The sequence below is a fragment of the Centrocercus urophasianus genome, unplaced genomic scaffold (assembly GCF_019232065.1).
Source record: "Centrocercus urophasianus isolate 14NV4802_14NV808 unplaced genomic scaffold, USGS_Curo_1.0 seq_38, whole genome shotgun sequence".
NCBI classification, from domain to species: Eukaryota; Metazoa; Chordata; class Aves; order Galliformes; family Phasianidae; genus Centrocercus; species Centrocercus urophasianus.
This window is the reverse complement of record NW_024884955.1, coordinates 4,346,535-4,369,556: the sequence shown is the minus strand read 5'-3', so window position 1 is coordinate 4,369,556 and position 23,022 is coordinate 4,346,535. Positions and strand designations below refer to the sequence as shown.

At 38.9% G+C, this 23,022-nt stretch overlaps 1 protein-coding gene across 1 annotated transcript in view; it reads right to left on the bottom strand.

Annotated features, from left to right (window-relative positions):
- Nucleotides 1-23,022, bottom strand: part of PREX1 (phosphatidylinositol-3,4,5-trisphosphate dependent Rac exchange factor 1) — a 150,260-nt gene that overhangs the window by 53,687 nt on the left and 73,551 nt on the right. Inside the window, exons 4-8 of the mRNA XM_042832320.1 lie at nt 22,050-22,154; nt 18,599-18,700; nt 9,294-9,455; nt 4,222-4,355; nt 615-730 (exon numbers count right to left, since the gene is read on the bottom strand). Of these exons, the coding sequence (XP_042688254.1) occupies nt 615-730; nt 4,222-4,355; nt 9,294-9,455; nt 18,599-18,700; nt 22,050-22,154 (619 nt within the window). The remainder of the gene's footprint in view (nt 1-614; nt 731-4,221; nt 4,356-9,293; nt 9,456-18,598; nt 18,701-22,049; nt 22,155-23,022) is intronic.

Here is a 23,022-nt window from a genome sequence, read left to right as displayed (position 1 = left end):
CTTTCTGGGAATACAGCAGGCTGTTCAGAACATGGAAACTCTTTAAATGTCACCTGTTGAAAGGAAAGAATGCTAATTCCTGACTTATTATAGCAGTCGCAGGAGCTGGTGCAGCCTTTGTGGATGAAGTCAGAACCCATCCATTCTTTCAGCATGTGTCAGGACAAAAGAACAGTAATGCAGCAGCCATTCCCATGTTTCATCATGGCCACATTCCATGCTACTGATTTGATGCTAAGACTAATATTTGGTAGTATTCTAAATGCGAAGAAGATCTAGAAGTTCTGTTATTATAGCTGTAATGGCTTAAGATCTGAGAAAATAAAGGACGGAAAGAAGATAAAATATCTTTTACTAAATTAACTTGGATTAGGAGAAAAAATAGACAAGCTTCAGGATACACAAGCTCTTCAAAAGGTCACTTCAGAATGAAGAATGTTTGAAAGCATGACCAGTCTTTCAACTTTATAAGTTGGCCTAAGAATGAAGACATCAGATGTTACAGCTTACCAAAGATTTCGTTAAAGGAGTAGGGTGAATACTTTTGTAATAACTTCCCACACAAGATTTGGATTTGCTCTGTTTTAAAAAACAAATGGTAAGTTTTCTCTTACCTGTTCCATCCTCCACATTCTCCACCTCCATGACTTCTGTATTTATTCGACCCCTGAAGATATAGAGGGATCCATTGATTGATTTTGTCCGTTTGGATGGTTTTTTCCCAGCAACTCTGCAATTAGGATTCAGATGGTTAGCTAAGCATAAGCAACCAAAGCAAGGTGTTTATTACATACATACATCACATATATTACAACACACAGCTTTTTTTGGATTCGATGGATACAGAAAACAACAGCAAAAATCAACCTGGGATGTGACTATTAAAAAAGGAATCAAGTCTAGTGTGTTGTAGCATTCAGCCACTTCTCAGATTTAAGTGCTCAGTGAGTTTACAATGATAAGTTTGCAACAGCATCAGAACAGCAAGAAAGAGCTTATTTTGCATGATTACTTGGGGATCGGATGTCTTTAAGATTTGCATTCTTGAGTACTTACCTGAATTGCATACGAGTTTGGAATATAACCCTTAATACTACCTACAAAAATGTTATACTTGCCTACAGCTTTGAAGAAATTGTGGTGAGTGTATAATTCCAAAGATACAATGAAACGTGCCGTGAGGCATCACATGGCCTTCACGTGTGTCTTAAGTGTCTCTGCATGTGGCATTCATGAAAGCGCTGCTGTGGCAATTTTGCACTAGAATTTATGTCCTCATCCATAAGCTTTTCAGTGTCTGTTGAAGTGTCCTATAAAAAACTTCAGGAAAGCACTTTTCATTACTATTTATGTTCTGATTTTTATGTCTAGAATAGGTTTAAAACTACACAACCAACACCTGCTGAGCTTTAATATCTAAGAACAACCCTGCTATATGAACCAAAACATGACTGGTCAAATGATCACTGCTTGAGATGGCAAGTGTCCAAACTCTGTGCAGTGAAGGGATTGCACTGGCAACCTGCCAGGAGTTCATAAAATTCAAAGAATAATGCAATAAAAAACAGCTGGGGAGAAAATTTTTGTCAGAGTGAAATATCTGTGATAACTGTGGTGAGATGAGAAACACCACGGGTTTTTGAACAATTTTTCCTTTTTACAACTAGTTTAAGCGACAAATATACCTTTGGTAATGACCATAAATTAACATCTAATCAGCCTGACAGAGCCTGAGATCTAGGAGCTATTAGATCATTTCCTAAATATGTCTGTTGTACTCAAAAGAAAAGCTGTCCTAGCAGCCTTAATAAAACCCTTTAAATACTCAGCCCACATGAAACATATTGTTCCTAACATCAGGATTCAATTTAAGCGGCAATCTGTGATACCACCAAAAATACAAAACAATACTCAGCTCAGAAAAAAAACCAAACATCTATGTCATCAGGTTGGCAGGCTTCCCAAAGCTTCTGCAAAAGCTGAGATTGTAATCTTAGATCTAAAATCACAAATCTGATTCTGATTCTAAACGCATCTTAAAATGGTCACAACAAAGCTACTTCTAATTTGTGCTGTTGTTAGAAAGGTGATGCCCAAAGTAAAATGGCTACAGGAATGATTATCTACTGAAGATTTAGGGCTGCATTCTGATTGCACTTTTTGATCCAGGAAAAAAATCCACTGACTTCTACAAGATTAGCATAGTGTAAGTGGGATAAGAATCGTGTAATTCAATTTCAAATTGAGAACTGACACAGGCAGGGCTTTGTTTGCTTTTCTTTCAAATCTGTGTTCCACTAACACCTTGGTTGTTCATCAAGCAACAGCTCAAAAGATCATGACAGCACAACTGGAAATAAATGCATTTCCATCCTGGGCTAATTATAAATAGCAGCTAGACAGGGGAAATATCCAAAACTAAGCCATGTAGCAATTCCTAAATTTATCTTTCACATTTGGAAATTCCCAGTAGACTTAATAAAATGTTCAGTTTTTTAATAGAAATCAGATTCTGGGCATTCATCAGTTCAAGCTATATTATTAGACAAAGATAAACAATATTGATCCTTTGGGAAAACCTAAGTGTTACAGCAGCCTCCTCCAAAATTAAGCCAAACTACAGAGTAGTTCAGTGACATCCCTGTACAAAAAACAGAGGGTTGCTTAAAAGGCAGTAGAACATTTTGTTTTCTGAATCTTAGCATTCCGGGAAATGTGCCTGGACAGCGGGAGGGGCTACGCTAACCTGAACTACCAACAGAAATAGCAAGACAGCTTTTAAGAGCTCTGAAGAAAGAAAAGATTACGTATCAAGTTGATTTTTTTTTTTTTTTTAATAAAAGATTTCAGTTAGAAGATTCAAATTTCTGAAATGTCTTCTACACAAGCATGGATTTTGACAAACTGGTGAAATGTCAAAAGGAAATGTTTCAACTTTCTTACAAGTTGCTCAGCGAAGCTGTGAATGTCCCCACGTGGGAGGCCTTCAGGGCCAGGCTGGATGGGGCTGTGAGCAGCCTGGTGTAGAGGGAGGTGTCCCTTCCTGCAGCCGGGGGTTGGAACGAGATGATCTTAGAGGTTCCTTCCAACCCAAACTATGATTCTACTCCATTGTCAGAATGCTTCAGTTAGATAAGATTAGAAGCTATTTAAGATGTGTCCTTTTTCCCTTCAGTTAAATATTTATATTACATTCTAATAATTTCTAAAGTAGATTTTGTCTAACAAATTGCTTTTTATATTGTATACTTTCATTGTTATTCACACAAAACGTATAAGCATGATTGATATGATTTTTTTTTCCCAGTTTAATGATTCCAAAATTTCTACTGAACAAACAAACAGAAAATAAACCCAAAAATTTGAAATATAAATATTTTCCTTGGATCAAACACTCTGGTTTTTGAGAAGTTCTAACTGGGTTGGCCATCACCAGTAAAGAGGTATAAACTGAAGAAGAGGAAGGATATTACAGGAGGAGATTCTGAACAGTAGAAGATGCATGGTAAATCATCCAGAAAAGACCAGGACACAAGAATGAGACTAGGAATGTGGAGGTGAAAAGCTTAAGAATTGAAATACAGTATATGGCAACAGAAGAAAATTGCCATCCACTGTGCCAGTGCTATGTTAAAAATAAGTGGCAGCTGTCGATAATGCTCAACTTTTATAAGGTAAAGTGATGCAAAAATTGCTACTAAGAGAAGAAAGCAAGACAATTCATAGAGCACATGGGCTACTGATCTTCATCCTCTATCCACTGTGTCCTGCATCTACTAAATATTCCCTTAGTCTTCTTTCTCCTTTCTTGGCTTTATATCAATTTTCATGTCACCCTCTTCTTCTTAGAATAACCTCACAAAGAAAGTTGGCAAGGCCTCCTTCTTCACATCACTCCTGGAGATCCATCTGCTCTGGGAAGCCTTCCAGCTGTAAGAACTCAGTGATTTTTCTGCACTGTATCAACTTCTGTCTTTGGACTGTGTGCTTCTCAGGGTGGGAACCCCATTAATCTCTGGCATATTTATCCCATCACATAGTAATTTCCTCCTCATATAGTATAAGCAATAGCAATAGTCAAAAACAGAGGAAAGTCACAACTATGACTCAGCCTTACATAGCAACGGGGAACAAAGTGAGTGCTCTGTAAATTCTCATACATCCTATGTACAAAACCTCAGAATAGTCCCATTGTAAAACCATGAAGGCAGAGGAACTCACCTGGATTTCCTCTTGCAATAGACCAGTAGATTATCAAATAGAAAGAACATTCTCTCCTGGATATTTCCTGCTGAGATTTTTAACAAAGTTCCTTGGAGCAAGAGCTGTGTGCAGATATCTGTCAGATTTGACCCCTGAAACAGAAAAGAGATCTTGTTTACTCTTCACTTTTTTGTGTGCACACAACGAAACATTCTTACTAAAATGCTGTTATTTTATCTGCATGTCATTAAACTGCAAAATGATTGACGCATTCATGAAGAGGAAGTCTTCGATTTCTTATTGCAGCTAAACACATCGTGCCTTTCTGGGTTATAAATGTTTTGGAATCTTCATATACCTTGATAAATCTCCCCTAGCTCCAAGAGATTTTTCCATAAAGCAGCCATATTGTGAATCTCCCAAGACCATTAATCTTCCCTTTTCACCGCAAGCTATCACTGAAAGTATGACAACTGTTGGCTTTAAAAAAGCGTTATAGAAGAACAGTGGTACTTCCCTAGCTCTGATAGTCATGTAAGTCACTAGTAACCATCTCTGGAAAATCATAGTGGTATTTCTCTCTGACTCTTTTGTTAGAAGTATTTGCAACTGCTCTCCTTACTGGAGTTCTAAAGAGTAGATGCAAGCTAGAAACATAGCCATGAAAATCACAGATTGGGTCCCAGACACTGTGCTAGCTGTCATGTGCAAATTATTATGTGCGTTCAACAGACATAGAGATAACTGAGCTTAATGCTCAAGACATTTAAGTGCATGAGGATCCCCAAAAGCTCAAAGCAACCAAAGCAGATCACTAAGCTATTAATTCCCCAAACAGTTATTATGATTATTTCTAGTGAAAGCTATCTAAGTCTTTGAAATATGTTAGGGCCAATGGATTTGAAAAACTGTCCTGGTTGGTTGGTTTGTTTGGCTAAACCACAGTCATTAGTGAAAAGTTCTTTGGCCTAATATTACTTCAAAGGTTCCTGCTGAAAAAGGTCTCTTTTCAAAAAAATACACGGACACACAAGAAACATTTACACCCTGTTCTGGAACATTTACATTTATTTTTTATTTGGAAGGAAGAATGACCTAGAGTAACACCATGGGTTCTGTACACGGTCTGCATGTAATGAAGTAAATTAGATAATATGATCTTTGTCTTGAGTCTTACTGGAAAACAGAACTGACTATGGATTGCACGATATCCATTATCAACAAACTGCTTGACTTGCAAAGGCCCATTAAGTCTATATTCACAAATACCCAAAAAGATTTGTAAAACGCAGTTCATCCCGCTTAACTGAAAACATCTCTTTGAGCAGGCATGAAATTTACCTCCATCTAGAAAGTCATCCCAGAGGGATTTGTTAGTGTTCTTAGACACTGCATGAATGAAATTTTTTCAGGTCAAGCCTGCTACCATTAAGCTGAATTAAATCAGCTTTTCCAAATGCAATGCAGTCCCTGTAAAAGTGTGAATGAAGATTTAATTACATTGTTTTCTAAATTAAACCATGGCAGCTGTGCTGTCACTTGCTTTTCACTAACATGGAAGAAGCTATACTTTAAAGGCTGCCAAGAATGGACACCAATGTCCAGATGTGTCTGTATTCCCTTAGATTCAATCGCATATGAACTAGCTAGATGCAGTGCTTCCACCTGTTGCCCTGATATGCTTTTATTTCCTTAATCCATCTATAGAAATAATTAACATGTGTCCAGAAATAACTGCTTGTTATTTTGAAAATGACCTGCTGACCATAACTACCTCCAAGATAAATAACAGCATGTCAGAATTATAACCCCAAAGGCATGTATGCAAATAGAAGCAGAAACCATCCAAATGTACAATATAAAAGCATGCTCCCCACATGGAACAATTACCTGGCCTATTTTGTGCAGGAAATAAAAGCAAAGGCGGCAACAGTCACTTTTCAAAATCTAAGAATCTTTATTTTTCTGTCAGACCCTTCATGATGGTATCTGAATAATGGTGCTGTATTTCCTGTTGATGCATTTCCTGTTAACCTACCTACTTCTCATTTACACCCATTTGAGAGATTTTTCAATAGTAATAAACAGAGCAGGAAGATTTATTTGATGCTTCCTGAGACAAGACAGGATTTCTCACTTTTCTAAGTGGGACCAAGCTGCAGGCAAAAAGAAAACAAAACATCATCGCTGGTTAGAATTGCAAATTGCAGTCAATTATGAAGTGACTGATCTGCCTAAGTGTTAACACATCTTACAGCTCATTCTGTTCTGTGATGGGGGTTTTGTTTCCCTAAACATTTCAGATCGGAGAATGTGTGTATTCTTCATTATTCAGTGAAAATAACACAAAGAAGAGCTCACCGCACAGAATAATCAATATTCAATTAATGAAAACAATATATTAACTTTGCTAAACAATCAGAAACGTTCTACACAAAAGCTGGCCTTCTTGAGTACTCTACTTTCTTTCTCCTGTTTATAAAGTAATACTTCTTTTCACAGAAGGATTATCCAAAATCAGACTGACCTGCCTGAAACTATTCCATAACATACACCTACGAGGATTCTGTGCATTCTAGAAGAATGAATCTGAGTAGAGTTCATTGAGATGAACAAACCTCTGATCAACCTGCAGACTTTCAGATGCTTCCCAGATTTGGCCTACTTTAGTGTGACCTACCATCATGCCTCCAAAAGTCTTATAGGATGAGATCAGTTTATGCTCAGTTTTGATATTGAGACAGAGTTGTGTTAGAAGGAGAAAGAGATTGGTGAAGAAAAAGAGTAGAACTGAGAAAAATTACCTAAAAAAAATAGCAACTGTTCTTAATGAAACTCCAGATGACCCTCAAGAGCAAGAAGATGAGACATTGCAGAGGCAAAATCATTTTATATCATTCCTTACATTAGAAATATTGAGGGTAGCACTGAGGGCAAAAGGATGAAGATCATACCAAGGATCCATCCCACTGGAACAATTTAAAGAAATAATGATTACAAAACCCAATGAAACCTTGCTGATACAGTTAAACAGAAACACTAGAGAAAGTGAAGCCTGTTCCAAATTAAAGAAAAAAGTTACTCTAAGTTGGGCTGCTTGCACACACCCCAGAGCCAGGCTGTATCTCATACAGTCATAAAAGACATGGTTATAAGAAAGCCGATGCTCACTACTTTTTGACAGTTTAGATGTCTTGTATTAAAGCTGTTGGAAACCACAGGCCTTATCAGATTAGTACAAATGATGCATGAACACACAAACAGGGCTTGAATGTTTCGGAATCTATAACCATAATAATGGATAAAAGAGATTCGCTGTTTCCTAGTAGAGTTTTCCAGCAGATAAAATCTGAACATGAAAGTTGCCTTATGCACTTTCTCTTACAGACAGTTCTGTGTCTTGTATCCCTCCATTACTAAGTTTAAAGTGCTTTTAATTCATCATTTGCAACATTCCACAGGATAGGAGTTAGGAACCCTTCTCATTCAGAATATTTTATGAAACACATCTGAAAGAACTACATCCAGCTATTTAGAAACAACTCTTTGCTCAAGAGTCATAATTTACAAGAACATAGTACTGTGAAAACCCAAAAATAGAAAACTGTCGATCCATTTCAATTTGTTTAATGTGCACATAGAAAAAAAAAAAAGATATGTTTAGCATTAGTCTGCATTTGTAAATCTGGTTTTCCTCCTTTTAACAAGCTACTATGAGACTCAGAAAATTTCCACAGCTTACCGGGAATGAAAAACACTTGTCCCTTTTTGAACTTTTGGGTTGAGTAATATAGGTGACTACCTTTCAAAACAGCACATATAAACAAATCAGAAAGTGTTTTCAGACCCAGACTGTTGCTGTGAATTTGTAAGCCTCCCCTCATCCACTGTCCCCAAATTGCATTAACTTTGATACTACTTCATTTATTACATCATGCACAATTTAGGAGTTGTGCTTCAAGCCCTGGAGTTCAAACATGCCTCTTGCCTAGACGACCCATGAGTTGCATTGAATTTGAAATGGTTCTGACTGCTTCTAAAAGTCCTCCTGTATAGAACATTGTATGACTTTTTTGTTTGCTGAGCTTGCTATCCAAAAAATACACAGCTGGATATCTGGGTTGCTCTCATGTCTTTAGCTAGATGCCAAGAACATCCTTTGGGGAGAAAATGAGCAAGGTTTAAAACATACACGAAAGACAGAAAAAACAACCCAAAAAAGAGTCATGGAGAGCACCCAAGAATCCAAACATGAGGAAGTTTACATGACCTCTAAAAAGATGTCCTCAGCTGGCAATGATCAGTCTCGACATTTTAAATGTCAGTCTTACTAAAAGCTGACGCCAGTCTCCCTGTGAGACCATTTAACACCATTGACTCCCTGTGGTGCATCCCCCAGAGGCTTCCAACTCCACCATTTAAAGGGCCTCAATTAAAATCATCACAAGACAAGCTGCCAATTCTTTTGTGCACTTTTTAGCAGTATTTCTCCTGGGTGGCTCTTTTTCCATATTTCCTCTTTCCCCAGGCTTCGCATCTCAGTTCTCTCCCTCTCACTTTTCTCTCTTTCATTATTAAGTGCCTCTACCCATACAGATCCACTCATTGAGAAACACTTCAGTAGAAACACATCCATGAGAAACTTAACTGGAGAAATCACAAACATAATAGTTACTTTCTAATCTAACTTTATTTTTTATACAGGAAATCTGCATGATACCAACTTTCAAAGCTCATTCAAAAACTGAAGGCTTGTAGGAATAGAGAGAGAAGTTTGTGCTATGTAGATCACTCCTGATTTTACTTCCGGATTTGTCCTTCAAACAAAACCTGCCCATCTGAAATTTCAGTCCTCCCCAACTCTAACAGCTTTACCTCTTTTAAGATTCCCACCTTCTGCTACAATTTAGCAGCAGCCCACACACTCAAAAATAAACACTGAATTCTAAACCTGTCAGAGTGATACCACCCACACTTTCAAGCACATTTACACATCAGAAATCCCTGTACACAGTATGCGTCACCAAACTTCAGCCCACTGCATTGAGCAATGAATTGTCTCCAGGGAGCTTGCTAGTCCTGCATCATACCTCCCATCCTTCAATGTGGGACTGCAACTGTTCGAGAGCTTCCAGTTTCTCCATCTGTCTCTTGGTCTCGTTGATATTTGTGCAGACTGTTTTCATAGCCTGCAGTGCATTCTGGACAGCTGGGTGATCAGGATGCTTAGAGGGAGTCCTCTTAGCCAATTCCTTGCAAACAACAACAACAAAAAGATTAGATGTAGCTTGTGGAAAGGCCAAACACAGCATTAAAGTACAATCCTGTAGGAAAATGCCAGAAGAATTTCAGATTTAATGGGTTTTGTGGACAGCGTTCTCTGCTCCTCACACCTGCAAGGCTGCTACTATATATGAATGCTGCTAAATAAATGAAGAATCACCATGTTAATTACATTAAATTAAAATTACATCAGACTAAAAGAACTCAAGCCAAATATGTTTTGCTGTGTCACATTCGTTTCTGGTATGATCAAGACAGGCACATGGCAAGTGGTGAGGGCTCCCCAAAAGGCAAACATATCACAGTGACATGTGCCTTGACTGGAGTGAGTAATGTAGAAAACAACTTGTCTGCAAAGCATTTCCTAAGAGTCTGCTTCACTTGTTTCAATGCACAACATCCCATAAACACTGACCACTGAAGAACAACAATGGGAAAACTTGAGACCTAGCAACATCTACCAGATTGGCAAAGGGGCAACCAATGTCAACACATAATTAATCATTTTTTTAGACCAATGCTATTTTATAGTCAGCCACAAAGGGATAGAAATACATTAAAGAAACCTTAGCTAAGCCTGGTAATTTCCTCTTGATACATAATATGGTGCTTAAGACCCACATTTTCAGATTGCCTGAAATATTTCTCCAGTAATGTTTTGCTTCAACATAGTATTTGGTTGTTTTAAAGTCGTGTGAGTAAATGGCAAACTGCTGCTGAACTGCATCATTTTGCACGAGAAAGGAGAATGTTTGAAATGTAGCCAGAGATCCTGCACAGCAGTGTGCAGTGTGATCTGGACAGAGCTAAACTGCTGCCGTCCATAGCTCTCACCAGTATGAGCAAAGACAACCGGATTGCTCCAGCTGGTGATCATCCAGGATGAGAGATTACAACCAAGTGCTTGTCGTAGCCTTCAATGAGGTCTATTTTGTAGTCCTATTTGTCTTTGGCTTCTCCACATCAACATGTTAACCTAAGCAACTGACTCTTCTCCAGGCTAATTTCTGCCACGCTGACATTAAAGATCTTTGTGCCTTCTGTCTTTCTCGACAGTGACATACTCAGATTTCAGGTGATCCTCAGTACTACAGGGGCTTGCTTCCCTTGGGTTGGTAGCACAGCATGGAATGCAAGCATTGTTCATAAACTGGTTTCTGTTCACACAGCCTCTAGCTCAAGTTAACTGGTACTTCTAGGGTCTAGTTCCAGGGCCTGTCAGTGAAACGATGGGGGTTGAAACTCAGCTTCTCCTGAAGCCTGCTAACCCAAACACTCCATAAATCAAGAAGCTTTCTCTATTCTATGGTTGGTTCATACATAAGCTCTATGAAGTTCTTCAGACAGAAGTCACTTTCGGTGTGTGACTAGTTTGTCACGTGCTACCTCTGATAACTAGCAGGTTTATCTACAGAATAAGTAGTAAGAGTGTGAGGTGCTCAAACAACAGCAAAAGTGGAGGGCATATTTTAAAGGAGGAAGCTAGTGCTAAAGTACAGGTTGTTCCAGCCTCTTTCACAGACAGTCTCGGTACTTCCTCAGACTGACTGGAACAAGACTTGGTTTGCTAGTGCTCATGAATTACCTTGACACCCAGTGTTACAGGACTGCAAAATATGATTTTGCAGAACCTTTTAAACTAGCATCTGAATCTTGAGACTAATTTATGTGACTACTGAGACTCTTCTAGATAACAGAAGAGGCAAATATAGCAATGGGAGGTATTCTCATGAGCACACAGTCAGATTCTGGAGATGGAAAGGTCCAAATGAATTGGAGACCATATATATATGTTTATCCAATAAGATTGGGCTATTCAATTCTTTGCATTGATTAGGTATTTGATAACATATTCACAGCTGCAACTTCTCCTACCTCATAATTATGAATGGTGATTGACAGTGCCTGTTGTCAGAGAAATGATGGAGGAGATGGGCTATGTGCTGACAACTGGGAATCCCATCAGGAAAAGGAATTAATGCTCTCGCATGATTTACAGAGTAACACATGCACAAGAGAGCTGCCTGCTACAACTGCCAGTCACTATCACTAACGTAATTCCCCATGGAAGTGGAAGTTACCCATATCCCACTTTCGTTCAGAGTAAGTTGAGGAAAATTCAATGTTTAAAAAGTAACAATGGCAAAGAAGTAGGTGAGAGATGTTGTTCCACTTGGTGACAGTAGCTTCTGCTTCCAAAACAAAGTGCAGAATTTTTGCTACATGACAAGTGTTAACCACTCTCCTTTAGAAACATATGTAAATATTAGCACTGTCTAAACATACTTTTTTGAAGTATCACCAAGACACAGAGGAAGAGTTCTTCATTCACAGAAGACCACAGCTGCGATAAAGAGACAAGAAACCATCTTCTGCTACAACAAAAATTGCATCTACACCTGCGTAATATGAACTATTTCTCTTAAGGTTTGCTTGTAGGCAAAGGAAGGCAGTCTGTGGCATACTATTGTGCTGTCTTGAACAGTACAGGAGTCTGCAACTTTAATGCCCCACACACCTGCAGCTACATTATCTTCCTAATCTGCAGGACATCTCTCAGCTACTCCTGTTCCACCCGGTGCCTAAAAGCAGGGAGGGAAGATACAGGAAGGAACAAGTGCCTACTTTCTGAACCCCAAGCTTTTTTTTTTTTTTTTTTTTTTTTTTTTCCAGTGGCTGCGAATGTGAGAAGGAAGTTCTTTGAGATTCAATCCTTTTCTTTTCTATTCCCAATCCACCCCCTACCCTCCATCTTCTGACTTCAGAAGATTCTTTATGTATCCAAAGGAGATTTTGAAGAAGGGAGGACAGAAAGCAACACATTCGCCACTCCTGCTAGCTACCTGCTGTGCTGAACAAGAGCAGGAGAGGGGTCTGGATAAGGCAGGGAGGGCACTAGCTAGGGTACTTAGTTTTCACAACTGCAGTAGTTGACAGTCAGAGAGTCACTGGGGCAGTGACTTGCTTGCCCCCATCCCTGCTTAGTATTAATCACCAGAGGAAGAGCCCTGCTGCTCTGACACTGGCATCCCCTATAAGAACACTGCCCAGCACTTCTGAAATACAGCCAGGGAGCTCTGCGTATTTATTTATTAGAGTGGCAGATTTATGATGTGTAAACTGCAAGAGCATTTGCCAACACTTAGAAAGGCAGCTGAGAGAGAGACCAGATGGCAAACCTTGGGTATGACTGACCTGTCCTCCAGATAGCTCATATATAAAGCTGTCTGGAACGACTGTCTCATATATTGCAACTTACGCACTACAAGGCCTAGAACATGAGGTTGCTGGCACTTACAGAAAACTATTCCTTGCAAAGAGTGTCTTTAACTAATTCATAAAATATCAACTTTCCAGCTACAGACTTGTTAATCCTTCACACTAACCAGCAGTTGAAAACAGAAAAGCTGGTATTTTTCAGTCTCTCATCTTAGGCATTATCTTCCAACTTCTCACTTTCCCTCAGAGAAAGAGAAAAAAAAAGAAAAGTTGCAAAAATATTCTGTATTAAAAAAAAATATCTTTAATGAACTAAGATAGAAATAAAAACTGTCTGCTCCTGACACAGCACTTCCCTTTTTTTTCACTACTTCATAGCTGCCAAGTTTCAGGTTGGGACACTCATAGCCCCTTCATGCAGAGCCCAAATGATTTTACAGAGGGAGTCATAACAAGGAACTGTGTGCAACAGCATCAAATGCTTTGCACAAGTCCAGATAGATGAAGTCAGTTGTTCTTACTTTTCAACCAGCACTGTGATTGTAGAAGGCCACCAAATTTGTAAGGCATGATTTGCCCTTAATGAAGCCATATTGGCTGTCCTCAGTCACCTTGCTGTTTTCTATGTGCCTTAGCATAGCTCCCAAGGAGGTTCTAGTCCAGGATCTCACCAGGCACAGAGGTGAGAATGACCGGCCTGCAGTTCCCTCTGGTCTTCCTTTCTTCCTTTTAAAAAATGGGGTTACATTTCCCTTTTCCATTCAGTAGGAACTTCACCAAACTGCCACAAATTCTCAAGTATAAATAGCAACTTCACCTATCAGTTCCCTCAGGACCCTCGGGTGCATCTCTTCAGGTCCCGTTGACTTATGCACCTTCATGTTCCTTAGATGGCCTCAAATCTGCTCTTCCCAGTGGGCATTCTGCCTTCAGTGGATAGGGCAGTATGGTTAAAACACTTGCAACAAACTGAACTTTGAAGCAGAATCAAAAAAGTCTATTTGGAAGCTACAATTTTCCAACTAATTCTTGATAGAAAATATAAATTAACACTGGCAAAGCTCTTCCACTTGGATTCTAAAAGATTATTTGGCTTCTTGATTCATCTGAATTGTCTAGCAATCGGGAAGTAACTATACAGGAAAGGCAGTGCTAGAGATTTGAATGCTATCTTACTTCCTATTAACTGTACCCTCCCCCCCCCCCAAAAAAGAGAACTCTTCATAGAAATGCCAATCTTCAATTATGCAATGTAGTAAAAGGATTTCCAACTAAAGTATTTCAGTATCAGACGCAGCTTTAAATAGCATATGGCTAAAATACTTCCAAATAGAATAGAATTTAAATGTAAGAATTATTCACAAAAAGACAACACATCAGCTGTTCATGCATTTGTTACCTACTAATTGTGCTTGGCACACACAGAAAACCAAACAGAACAACAACAACAACAAAACTATGAGGAGAGAACTCAGCAACAAGAACGTTGCACAGGAAGATGCAAAGAGGTAGCAGGAGGGGTGATGAGCAAATAATGCATGCAGGCAGAGGAAACTAGAGGTTTTTCAAATGTAAACACAATTTTAATATTTCCTAGCAGAAAGGATGTCATTCTGCTTAACTGATCTTTTTAAAGAAAAGGAGTCTGTCATCCTTCCCCATATCCTGTGTTGCTACCCAGAAAGTGATTCTGTACTTACAACTCAACTGAACATGTTTTGCAGTTCAAATATCTAAGTCCCTGCATTTTAAAAATTCCTTCTTCCTATATTCATACTCTTGTCACCCACACATGGCTTTAACACTAATTCTGTGCAGTGACTGTTAATGTCGAGCAAATCATTGCTTGCCAGGCTGTGTTGCTTTGCACTACAAGCAGCGCATGCATAAAACACAGTTTCTGGGATGCATCCGTTAGTTATTTTAGTGAACATCTCAGGATTACAGAGATAAAAAAGACACCATATTTTTTATCAATTCAAAGAGATGTGGTAATAAATGGTTCACTTCCAAACTGAGCTAAAAAAAAAAAAGGAAAAAATGCTCAGAAAAAGACACGTTCCTTTGTGTTTCAAGGATTTTTGTATTTGTATTTTCGGTTTTTAACATTTGCATGTATTTAAAAATCTATTTTCCACTTAAACTAACCAGAAAATAGATGCTACACCAGGCTCTGCATCTGCCAATCACAGTATTTTTTTTTTCATCCTGCATACATTTAAAATGTATAACTTCTGTAGCTGTTTCTGCAAGGTAAAAATCAGGCAACGGTAAATCAGTAAAACTGATGACATTAGATGTACCATCAAATCTGCAATACATGCCAAATTAAAGCACAACAAAACCATGTTTTATATATATTAGCAGTTATTTGAGATGATATATAAGAAGTGTCGAAGACAGAAGTATGATTTATAAATTGGCAGTGTTCCTTACAGCTCTGTAGGGTATATATAACTTTTAATGTTGTAATGTTATGCTACATAGACTTGGATTTCAACCAGGCAGTATAATGAATCTCAGTGAACATCACTCTTCTGAACAGGGGGTGCAAAACCCCAGAGTTTAAACATATTCAAATTATGGCTAACTAGATTTTCTTCCTTAAATGTTGCTGAGAGGAATGGGGAAGATGGAGAGGGGGGAGAGCAAGTTCTTTCATCCACCACTGGCTTCCTGTTTTTCCCTTTCACATCCCAGGCACCACACTTGTTGCAGTCTGTGTATGTTGGGCTCTCCCTTTTGAGAAGGCTATGGGCTGGATGCTCAGCTTTCTGCCTCCAGATTTTCTTTCTCTCCTAGGGCCAGTGAGTCTTCCATCACATGAAGCAATACATAATTACTGCCTTAAATCTTCCAAGGAGTCGTTATATTTTTAAAGGATCAGAGGTAGAATGTGCATTTCTGGCTGGAGATCTAGCAGCTCCTTAAGAGAACAGACATCAAATAAGAAACAGCCCCTGTGACAGCACTGGGCTATCAGAGCCCATGGGGGGCAGTTATCATGTGCTGTGCATTTTTTGCGTGTTGGGAAGAAGAAGGAGACAGAAATGACTGCATCCAATCCCCACCCCCAATGGTGTGATTAACTCATGATCGCTGCTCCCTTAGGGTTTTCCTATGCTGACATAAATGCTCTTTATTAAGGGGAAAAAGGCTATTTTTGTTCAGAGATTGGTTTACACAACAGCTGTTTCTACAACTAAGAAGCATAGTTAATGCTAATTAATATAGAGTCAGAATTATTATCAGTGAGACAGAGTTGCCTTAATCCAAAACATTCTGATAGAAATATTTATTCAGCAAACTTTCCAGCATCCACATCCACGCTGGGGTTGTAAGTCACTCAGTCTATGCTCTCAAGTTCTGTAGACCTGTTTGCCTTTGCTTCTTTTCTTCTTACCAAACCATAATGTCCATCACAGAAAGCATAGTTCTACTTTGTTTAAGCCTGCTCAAAGCCTCTTTCTTACTTTTAAGCAAAATTTCTGCCAAAGCTCTTCAGTAACAGACAAGTATTCGGAGTACCTATGTACCCAAATGGACTTTAAATCCCCTGCTGAACTGTGACAGCAAGGAGAAGAGGTGGAAGGTTAGTTACTATTAGGGAGGGTTTAGACTGGGGATAAAAGTAATTTACTGACCAATGAGTTTGTGCTAATTCTCTCTTGTGCTTTGTGAAGCACGTAAAAACTAGGCTGGGGACAAAAATGTTAACATCATTGCTGCTCTATTAGCACAGAGATGGTGAAACAGCATGGCAAGGTCTGAGTCCCATGTTTCAAAACACACATAAGGCTTGCAAAAGCTTCATCAGAGGATAATAAAATGTAAGTTTACCAGTTACAGGACGCCATACTTTACACTGGAAAAAACTGATAATATTTGCTTAAAGTGTACCTGTACATGAAAATATTCCAGTATGCTATTCCTAATTAACTGAAATGGACTCTGTGTGAGAAACTATTATTCTGGAAGAACAATGCTTACATATAGTATTAATGAAAAGTAGTTATCCCATTTAAATGTGCTTTACTATTCAGGCTGGCTTTCAAACACTGGCGAGTCTGAGCTACAGCGCTCGTATAATCTTTATCAAATCTAACTGCTTAGCTATACTAATTAAACTATAACAAGGTCATATCAAAGTCATCAGAAGATCTGGATGTTCACAAACTCCTATTAAAAAGAAAGTAAAATAGGAAAGTGGGTGTTGATGATTTTTCTAATCAGGTGGAATACAGTGCATGTGTTTGCTCTGGGAATTAGATAAAATAAGATAAAATTCCCATGAATACAGAACAGCTATTTCTGTAGCAATAACTGCAGTTCAGGAACAAAGGGACAGCAAACACTTAATTTGAAGGTTGTGTTGTTTTTTAAATCTATTTTACTTTTTTCTTGGAGAGCTGCATTTTCCTCACCAGCACTACCAGAAATCAGTTTTCTCTTCACTCTCTTCACTCAGCCTTTTTTTTCTTCCACATCTGAAACATTTGCACCCGCTCTGGCAATTTTGTACTAGCAACTACCAGGCAAACTTTCAACAGGACACAACTTGCTAACCATGAATGTATGGTGAAACAAAGCACGTTCTTCTGTTCTTTGTTTTTTCTTGCTGTTTTTAAATCATAAGAGGAGTCTGCACTCCATTGGATGGACTGAACTGCTAAACTGTGTGCATGCAAATCTCAGTAGTTACATCCACAAGACATGGCGCATGAACGTGTACTGTAAGATTTTAAGATGAGTGTCTGCTGGACACACAAAATGATTCCACCTGTAGGAAGGACTCCAATTTTTTTCTGTGAAAGCTCCAAGGTGAAGGAAAGAAATGATTTAAATATTCCTCAGATGAATTTGGACTTTTATTAAAGGAAAAACATCAGTATTGAGCTAACCAGCCTGGACCTTTGAAAGTCCTTATTCAGTCTGAACTTACAGACACAGTACTGCAATAATTTTACATGATATACACTTGATTCATAGGTCCAGCCTATGCCCAAGAGAACCGGATCATTACAGAATCATTATTTTCCTCTGTGATTAAGGAAGGAACCATTCTGTTGAGATGAGAAATTGCTGCTTCTTATATTTATTAAGAATTACTTGTATTTTATTAAATATAACATTACTCTGAGAATATGAGACTGAACATCACTGAAGATTTGTGGCTTTTAGCCATTAAGTAGCTACTAGATCACTGGTGATGCAGGCTTTCCTAGAAACTGATTTCTCCTTTTACTTCTCCCCACTAGGTGCATGATCCAGCCCTGACCCGAAGGAATGAGGTAAGTTGGCTCTTTTTATGTCTTTGGTTCTTTAACTCCTACAGTACACCAGCTAGCAAGGGGGCCAATTAGTGCAAATTGCAGGAGTCATTTCTGCAATAACACCTGTCCAGTAGAAGCTTATCTGAGACACCAAATGGTTTTCAAACAAGTCACAAAACAGCTGTCAGATGATGAAGAATTTTGATAATTACTGACCTGAGTACACTCAAACTAGAGACCTAGTGATGAAAGATGTGTCCGGTTTCCAATCCCTAAGAGCCATGGAGTTCCTTAGAATACTAATAAAATTCCATTTAACCACAGCTTTTCAGGAAGGGGCTAAAATAGCACTCAGGTCTTCATAAATATCAGAAGAAATCTGAACTCAGCTGAGGAGTACCTTACCCTGTCTGGTCTACCCACGCCGTTACAAGATTTAAGAGTGTCATCAGCCAGTTTTTGACTGCATCCATAAAAAAAAGCCATTTTCTGTAAACAGGATTGAACCTTTAAAAGCACAAGTCAGGACGGTAGCAGTGACAGGAAATCAAGGGTTAAAAAGTTGCAAAAATCACTCCAAGAGAAAAACAACTAGCCAAAGACATTCTTTCTTGGTTTACCTTAAGCAGAAGTGGATATTTGCAAATTCTCTGAATTGGAGTCAGTAGATAACCTTCCAGTGGAATGTCTGTAGTCTTTCTGCCTCCCAAAAGCATGCAACTCTATAATCAAAAAAGGAAGTTAATGTTAACTCAGGCAACACTTTCACATGCTCTTTGACATTATTTGCTGTTTCTATAATACACATTATGGTCACGATGAACTTCACCATTCCTAAGATAAAGGAAACGGGACGTCACTCTCCACTGAAATACAGCCATCAAGCTAAGCTGCAAAATTCTCCACGAGTCAGCAAAAAAAACCTGCTGTGGATACCAGTGGCTGCAAAGAAAGGTCTCTTCCCACTGAGATGTTATACAGCTTATGGCTCAAAAAAATATAACAATACAATGACAGTCAGCAAATCTAGAATGCACCATTACCTTAAAGAATCCAACCTACCCCACAACCAAAACAGTTGTTTGTCTCCATTCACTATGCAAAGTTTGCACACATCTTCCAGAACACTCAAAGGATAAAATAAAGCATATACATAAAGAATCACATAATTAACTCTAGTACAGTCTCTATGTCTGAAGGAAATCAAATGCAGCTCTGAAACAAATGAGTCATCAGCATCTCATCCACCAATTCTCTGGCAAAACGTTGTGTCTAAACCCAGCTGGGCAAACAGTAGGGGTGCACTGGCAGGCTAAACAGCACAAATGTAGCCTTGAAGCAGTTGTAGTACATAATACTGCAGAAGAAGTTTGGGGTTATGCAGGCAAGGCTGCTGTGTGGGAAGGAGAACACTGATGCAAGAAGCAATGACACATGGAAAACAGATTTCTGTAATTCTGGTGCTCATAATAATAATAATAATAATAATAAAATCTGCTATGTTTCAACCTTAGCTCTTTGTCTGGAAATCAGAAGGCATCACAAAGAAATTGAAGGGCATTTCTCCACCCAGAACAATGACTGCTCTTCCAGTGTTGCTTTAACATATTAAGGAAGATAACAATAGAAACCCTTGATAATACTGGACCAATACACCAAACAAAACAGAAGTCCAAACAGATTTTAGGTTGAAAAACAGGTGAAGCAACTGATGAACTCTTGCAATACTCACACAATGAATTCTAACAGATTTGGAAGGGCATTCTATAAGAATCATTTCACAGATAAGTTTGTGCACACCACCTCAAAACAAGAGATGCTTATTTTCTTAATCAAATGAAAATTCATCTCTCAGGACTGATATGAAAGGAAAATATAAGAATTGTGCATGGTATGGAAGAAAAACAACAGCCCTTTACTCATCCCCTTATTTCTTCACAGTAATCCATAATATGTGTGATAAATAATCACTGATGAACTCTAAGGTTTTTATATTTTTCCCTAAAGATGCTGGCATTGCCCACTGCTAGAGGTAGGCACTGGACTCAGATCAACTTCAAATCTATTTGAGATAAGCTACTTTCCTATGTTCAGCCATTAATCTGGATAACTTTACTCCAATAACCACCCAGGGCAAATCTGCCGTGTTAGCAGAGGATGAAGTTTAAATCCATTTCAGCCAAGATGTGCTTTTGTTGGGGGCATCACTGATAACACTTTCCCTTTGAAGTGTGTGCAGTGGCTCAGATGCACTCTGAAATACAGTGGGTTTGTGGCTGTAGTTCAGTAATCCTCTTCTTCAAGAACTGTTCATAGACATCCGACATAACTCTCATTATTTCTAAGTGGTATTTTTACAGACAGTTGTCTGTAAAATAACTCTTCCCCAGGGCTATTCTAGATCTGTGGCATTGGCTACCAGCTCACAATGCTCCCTGTCCAATTTTCCAAGTCTCGGGTGATTCAGTCCTTCCCGTCTCTCCTTTCAGCCCTCCCTCTAGCTCTGGACTCAAAAATGCCCTTTAACACTTACTGATTTTTCAAACACATTCCCACATTCTGTATTTCAGCAGCTGCAAGGGGGCAATCGGGCCAAATCCATCCTCACAAGCAAAGCTTTGTATTTTAATGCAGCTCTCTGCATGGTGGCATTATAGCGTTGGCTTTAGGAGGCAGTGGAGAGAAGAGTGAAGGCCTGGAAGAAATTACAACAGCCACAACAAAGCAAAGATTTGAGCATAGCCTCTCCTTCCATAGTTACTGTTATTTTAAAAATCCCTTGGATTCAGGTGCTGCTGCAAAGCCACAGCAGACAGTGCGACATCTTTCATGTGCCTCATAATTAGTTTGCCAGCTGCTGACGGCAACACAGACAGGAGCTTGTTGCCAATCCAGCTGAAATGCAGAGAACACTCTGGATGTTAGGAAGGATGGTATTTATATCCACTTTCATTGCTTGTCTTTCTGTTTAAGTTTCTCTCAACAGAAATACCTAGAGTAGATCATGAGCAGGAATTGCTCATTTGGTGACTTGAACTAATGCTTTAACAGGGTTTATTGAAACTCAGATGTGATAAAGAAATTCTGAGTACCCAGCAGCGTGTGTGTTCCTGCTCCCCCCTCCAAGGTCTATATTTTGTGGCTAGAAGAATGCTCTGGCCCTGCTTGTGACAGGCATTTATGCAGAAGTTTTCTTCTACTGTACTGTATTAGGAAAGAGCATGCCTTTGGCAGAATGGAAAAAAGCAGAGCAGAATACAGAACAGAATCAGTCCATTGCAAAACAACAGCCTTTCTTTCACTTCACAGCATTTACTAAGACACAGAACTAGTGTGTGACTGGTCCCTCACCTATTGTCCATCCCCAGCCCAAATGCCTTCCATTCATAGCAAGGAAAATAACACCTAAAATCAAGGAGAATTAAGGGGAGGCTGTAAGGAGAAACACCTATCCCTCTAACCTGGATTAAAAAAAAAAAACAACAACAACAAAAAAAGCTATCTACTGGTTGTTTCTCTTTGTAGTCTAGCTCTTAAGAAGGCTGTATGCCACGCTTCCTCCCAGCACACGCTAATATTTCATGGGTTGGATGAGGAGTTGGGCCGTTTTTAATACAAGAAACAATTATGCCACCAAAATAGTTCATCCAGCCTATGTTTCTTGCCCACAAGTGGCCTCATGGGGAAAAGGATGTCAGAAGGAGGCCACATGTTTCTGGTGGGTCTGCAGATGGTGAATTGATCAGAGAATTGAGCAGGGAACCAGTCTCAGCCCTGCTGATAAATTATTGCATTACTCCTTTCACAATCTTTGCTCAATTTTTCTCTTATTTTTGCTGATGTTGTTTTTTAAAATACTTCTCTGTATCCACTGAAATTACTCATACCATAGCTGTGCTTAGTTGGTACTTGAATTCACCAATTATTTCAATATCCATCCTTCTCAAGTGCTTCGTAGCTGGAATGAATCATGTCTGCAAAATGTTTGGCATTCTTCAGATACTAAAGAAGCATTATGAGTACAGTGCAAAGTCATACCATTAAGTGGAGAGTGCTAGAGAAGGTGCTTACCAGGAGGAATGCTCTCACTGTTGGGATCTTGTTCAATTCCATCAGCAGTCTGAGCGCTTTCTCATGGTTGCTACAGTACTCCTCATACACAAAGAACTTGTCTTTCTGCAAGAAAAAGCATTAACTTATTGACTTGGAGAAAACTAGACTGTCTGTATTGCCACAGTCTGATCCTAAATTCTTTACACAGAGGAATGTGCACTCTGCTTTAGAGTGCTAGAGTTGCATTTCACATGATATGCACAATATCTCCACATGCAAATAATTTATAGAAGTGTTCCCCTAATTCCTAACTTATTTTTGTGAATTAGCATCAGTTTTCTGACCACAGACCTCCTCTGTACTTTTCCTTTCAATGCATCACTGAAATAATACATCCTTTGCTGAAAGAATGAATTTTGCTATCTCAGGGACTTTCATGTGCCAGGATATTCCATACAAGCAGACAGAAGCAAAGTAAAGCCAGAAGCAAGGGAAACCTAAATGGAACTGACATATCTGAACTATGCTAATTACTACCACAGGAAGAAGAAACAAACAAAGGTGGCTGGAAAAAAACAAGCACTGGAAGAAGCAACCAGCTGGAAATCCCCAGTCTTACAAGGCTGCCCACAACATGTCTCCTGAATGGAAGCATTTTGATGAATAAACACAAAACGACCAATATAATAAAGAAATGCAAGGAGAAAGGTAGCTTCCTAACAAGATGGAGGTACTTACAGTGAGCCATGTCACAGCCACCACCAGTTTATGAGAAGAACCTGATGCTTTCGTTAGATGCTCCAGGGCTAGATGTACATGCTCAGAGACTGAAAATTGCTTCTTTTTTAAATTTTATTTTATTAATTTTTATTTATTTTTACTAGTAATTTATTGAAAAAGTTTTCTCTCCCTATACATCCAAAAGAAGAATTAAGAATAAAAAGATGCATGGCCAAACACAGCAACAATGGTACAAAGTAAATAAAACCAC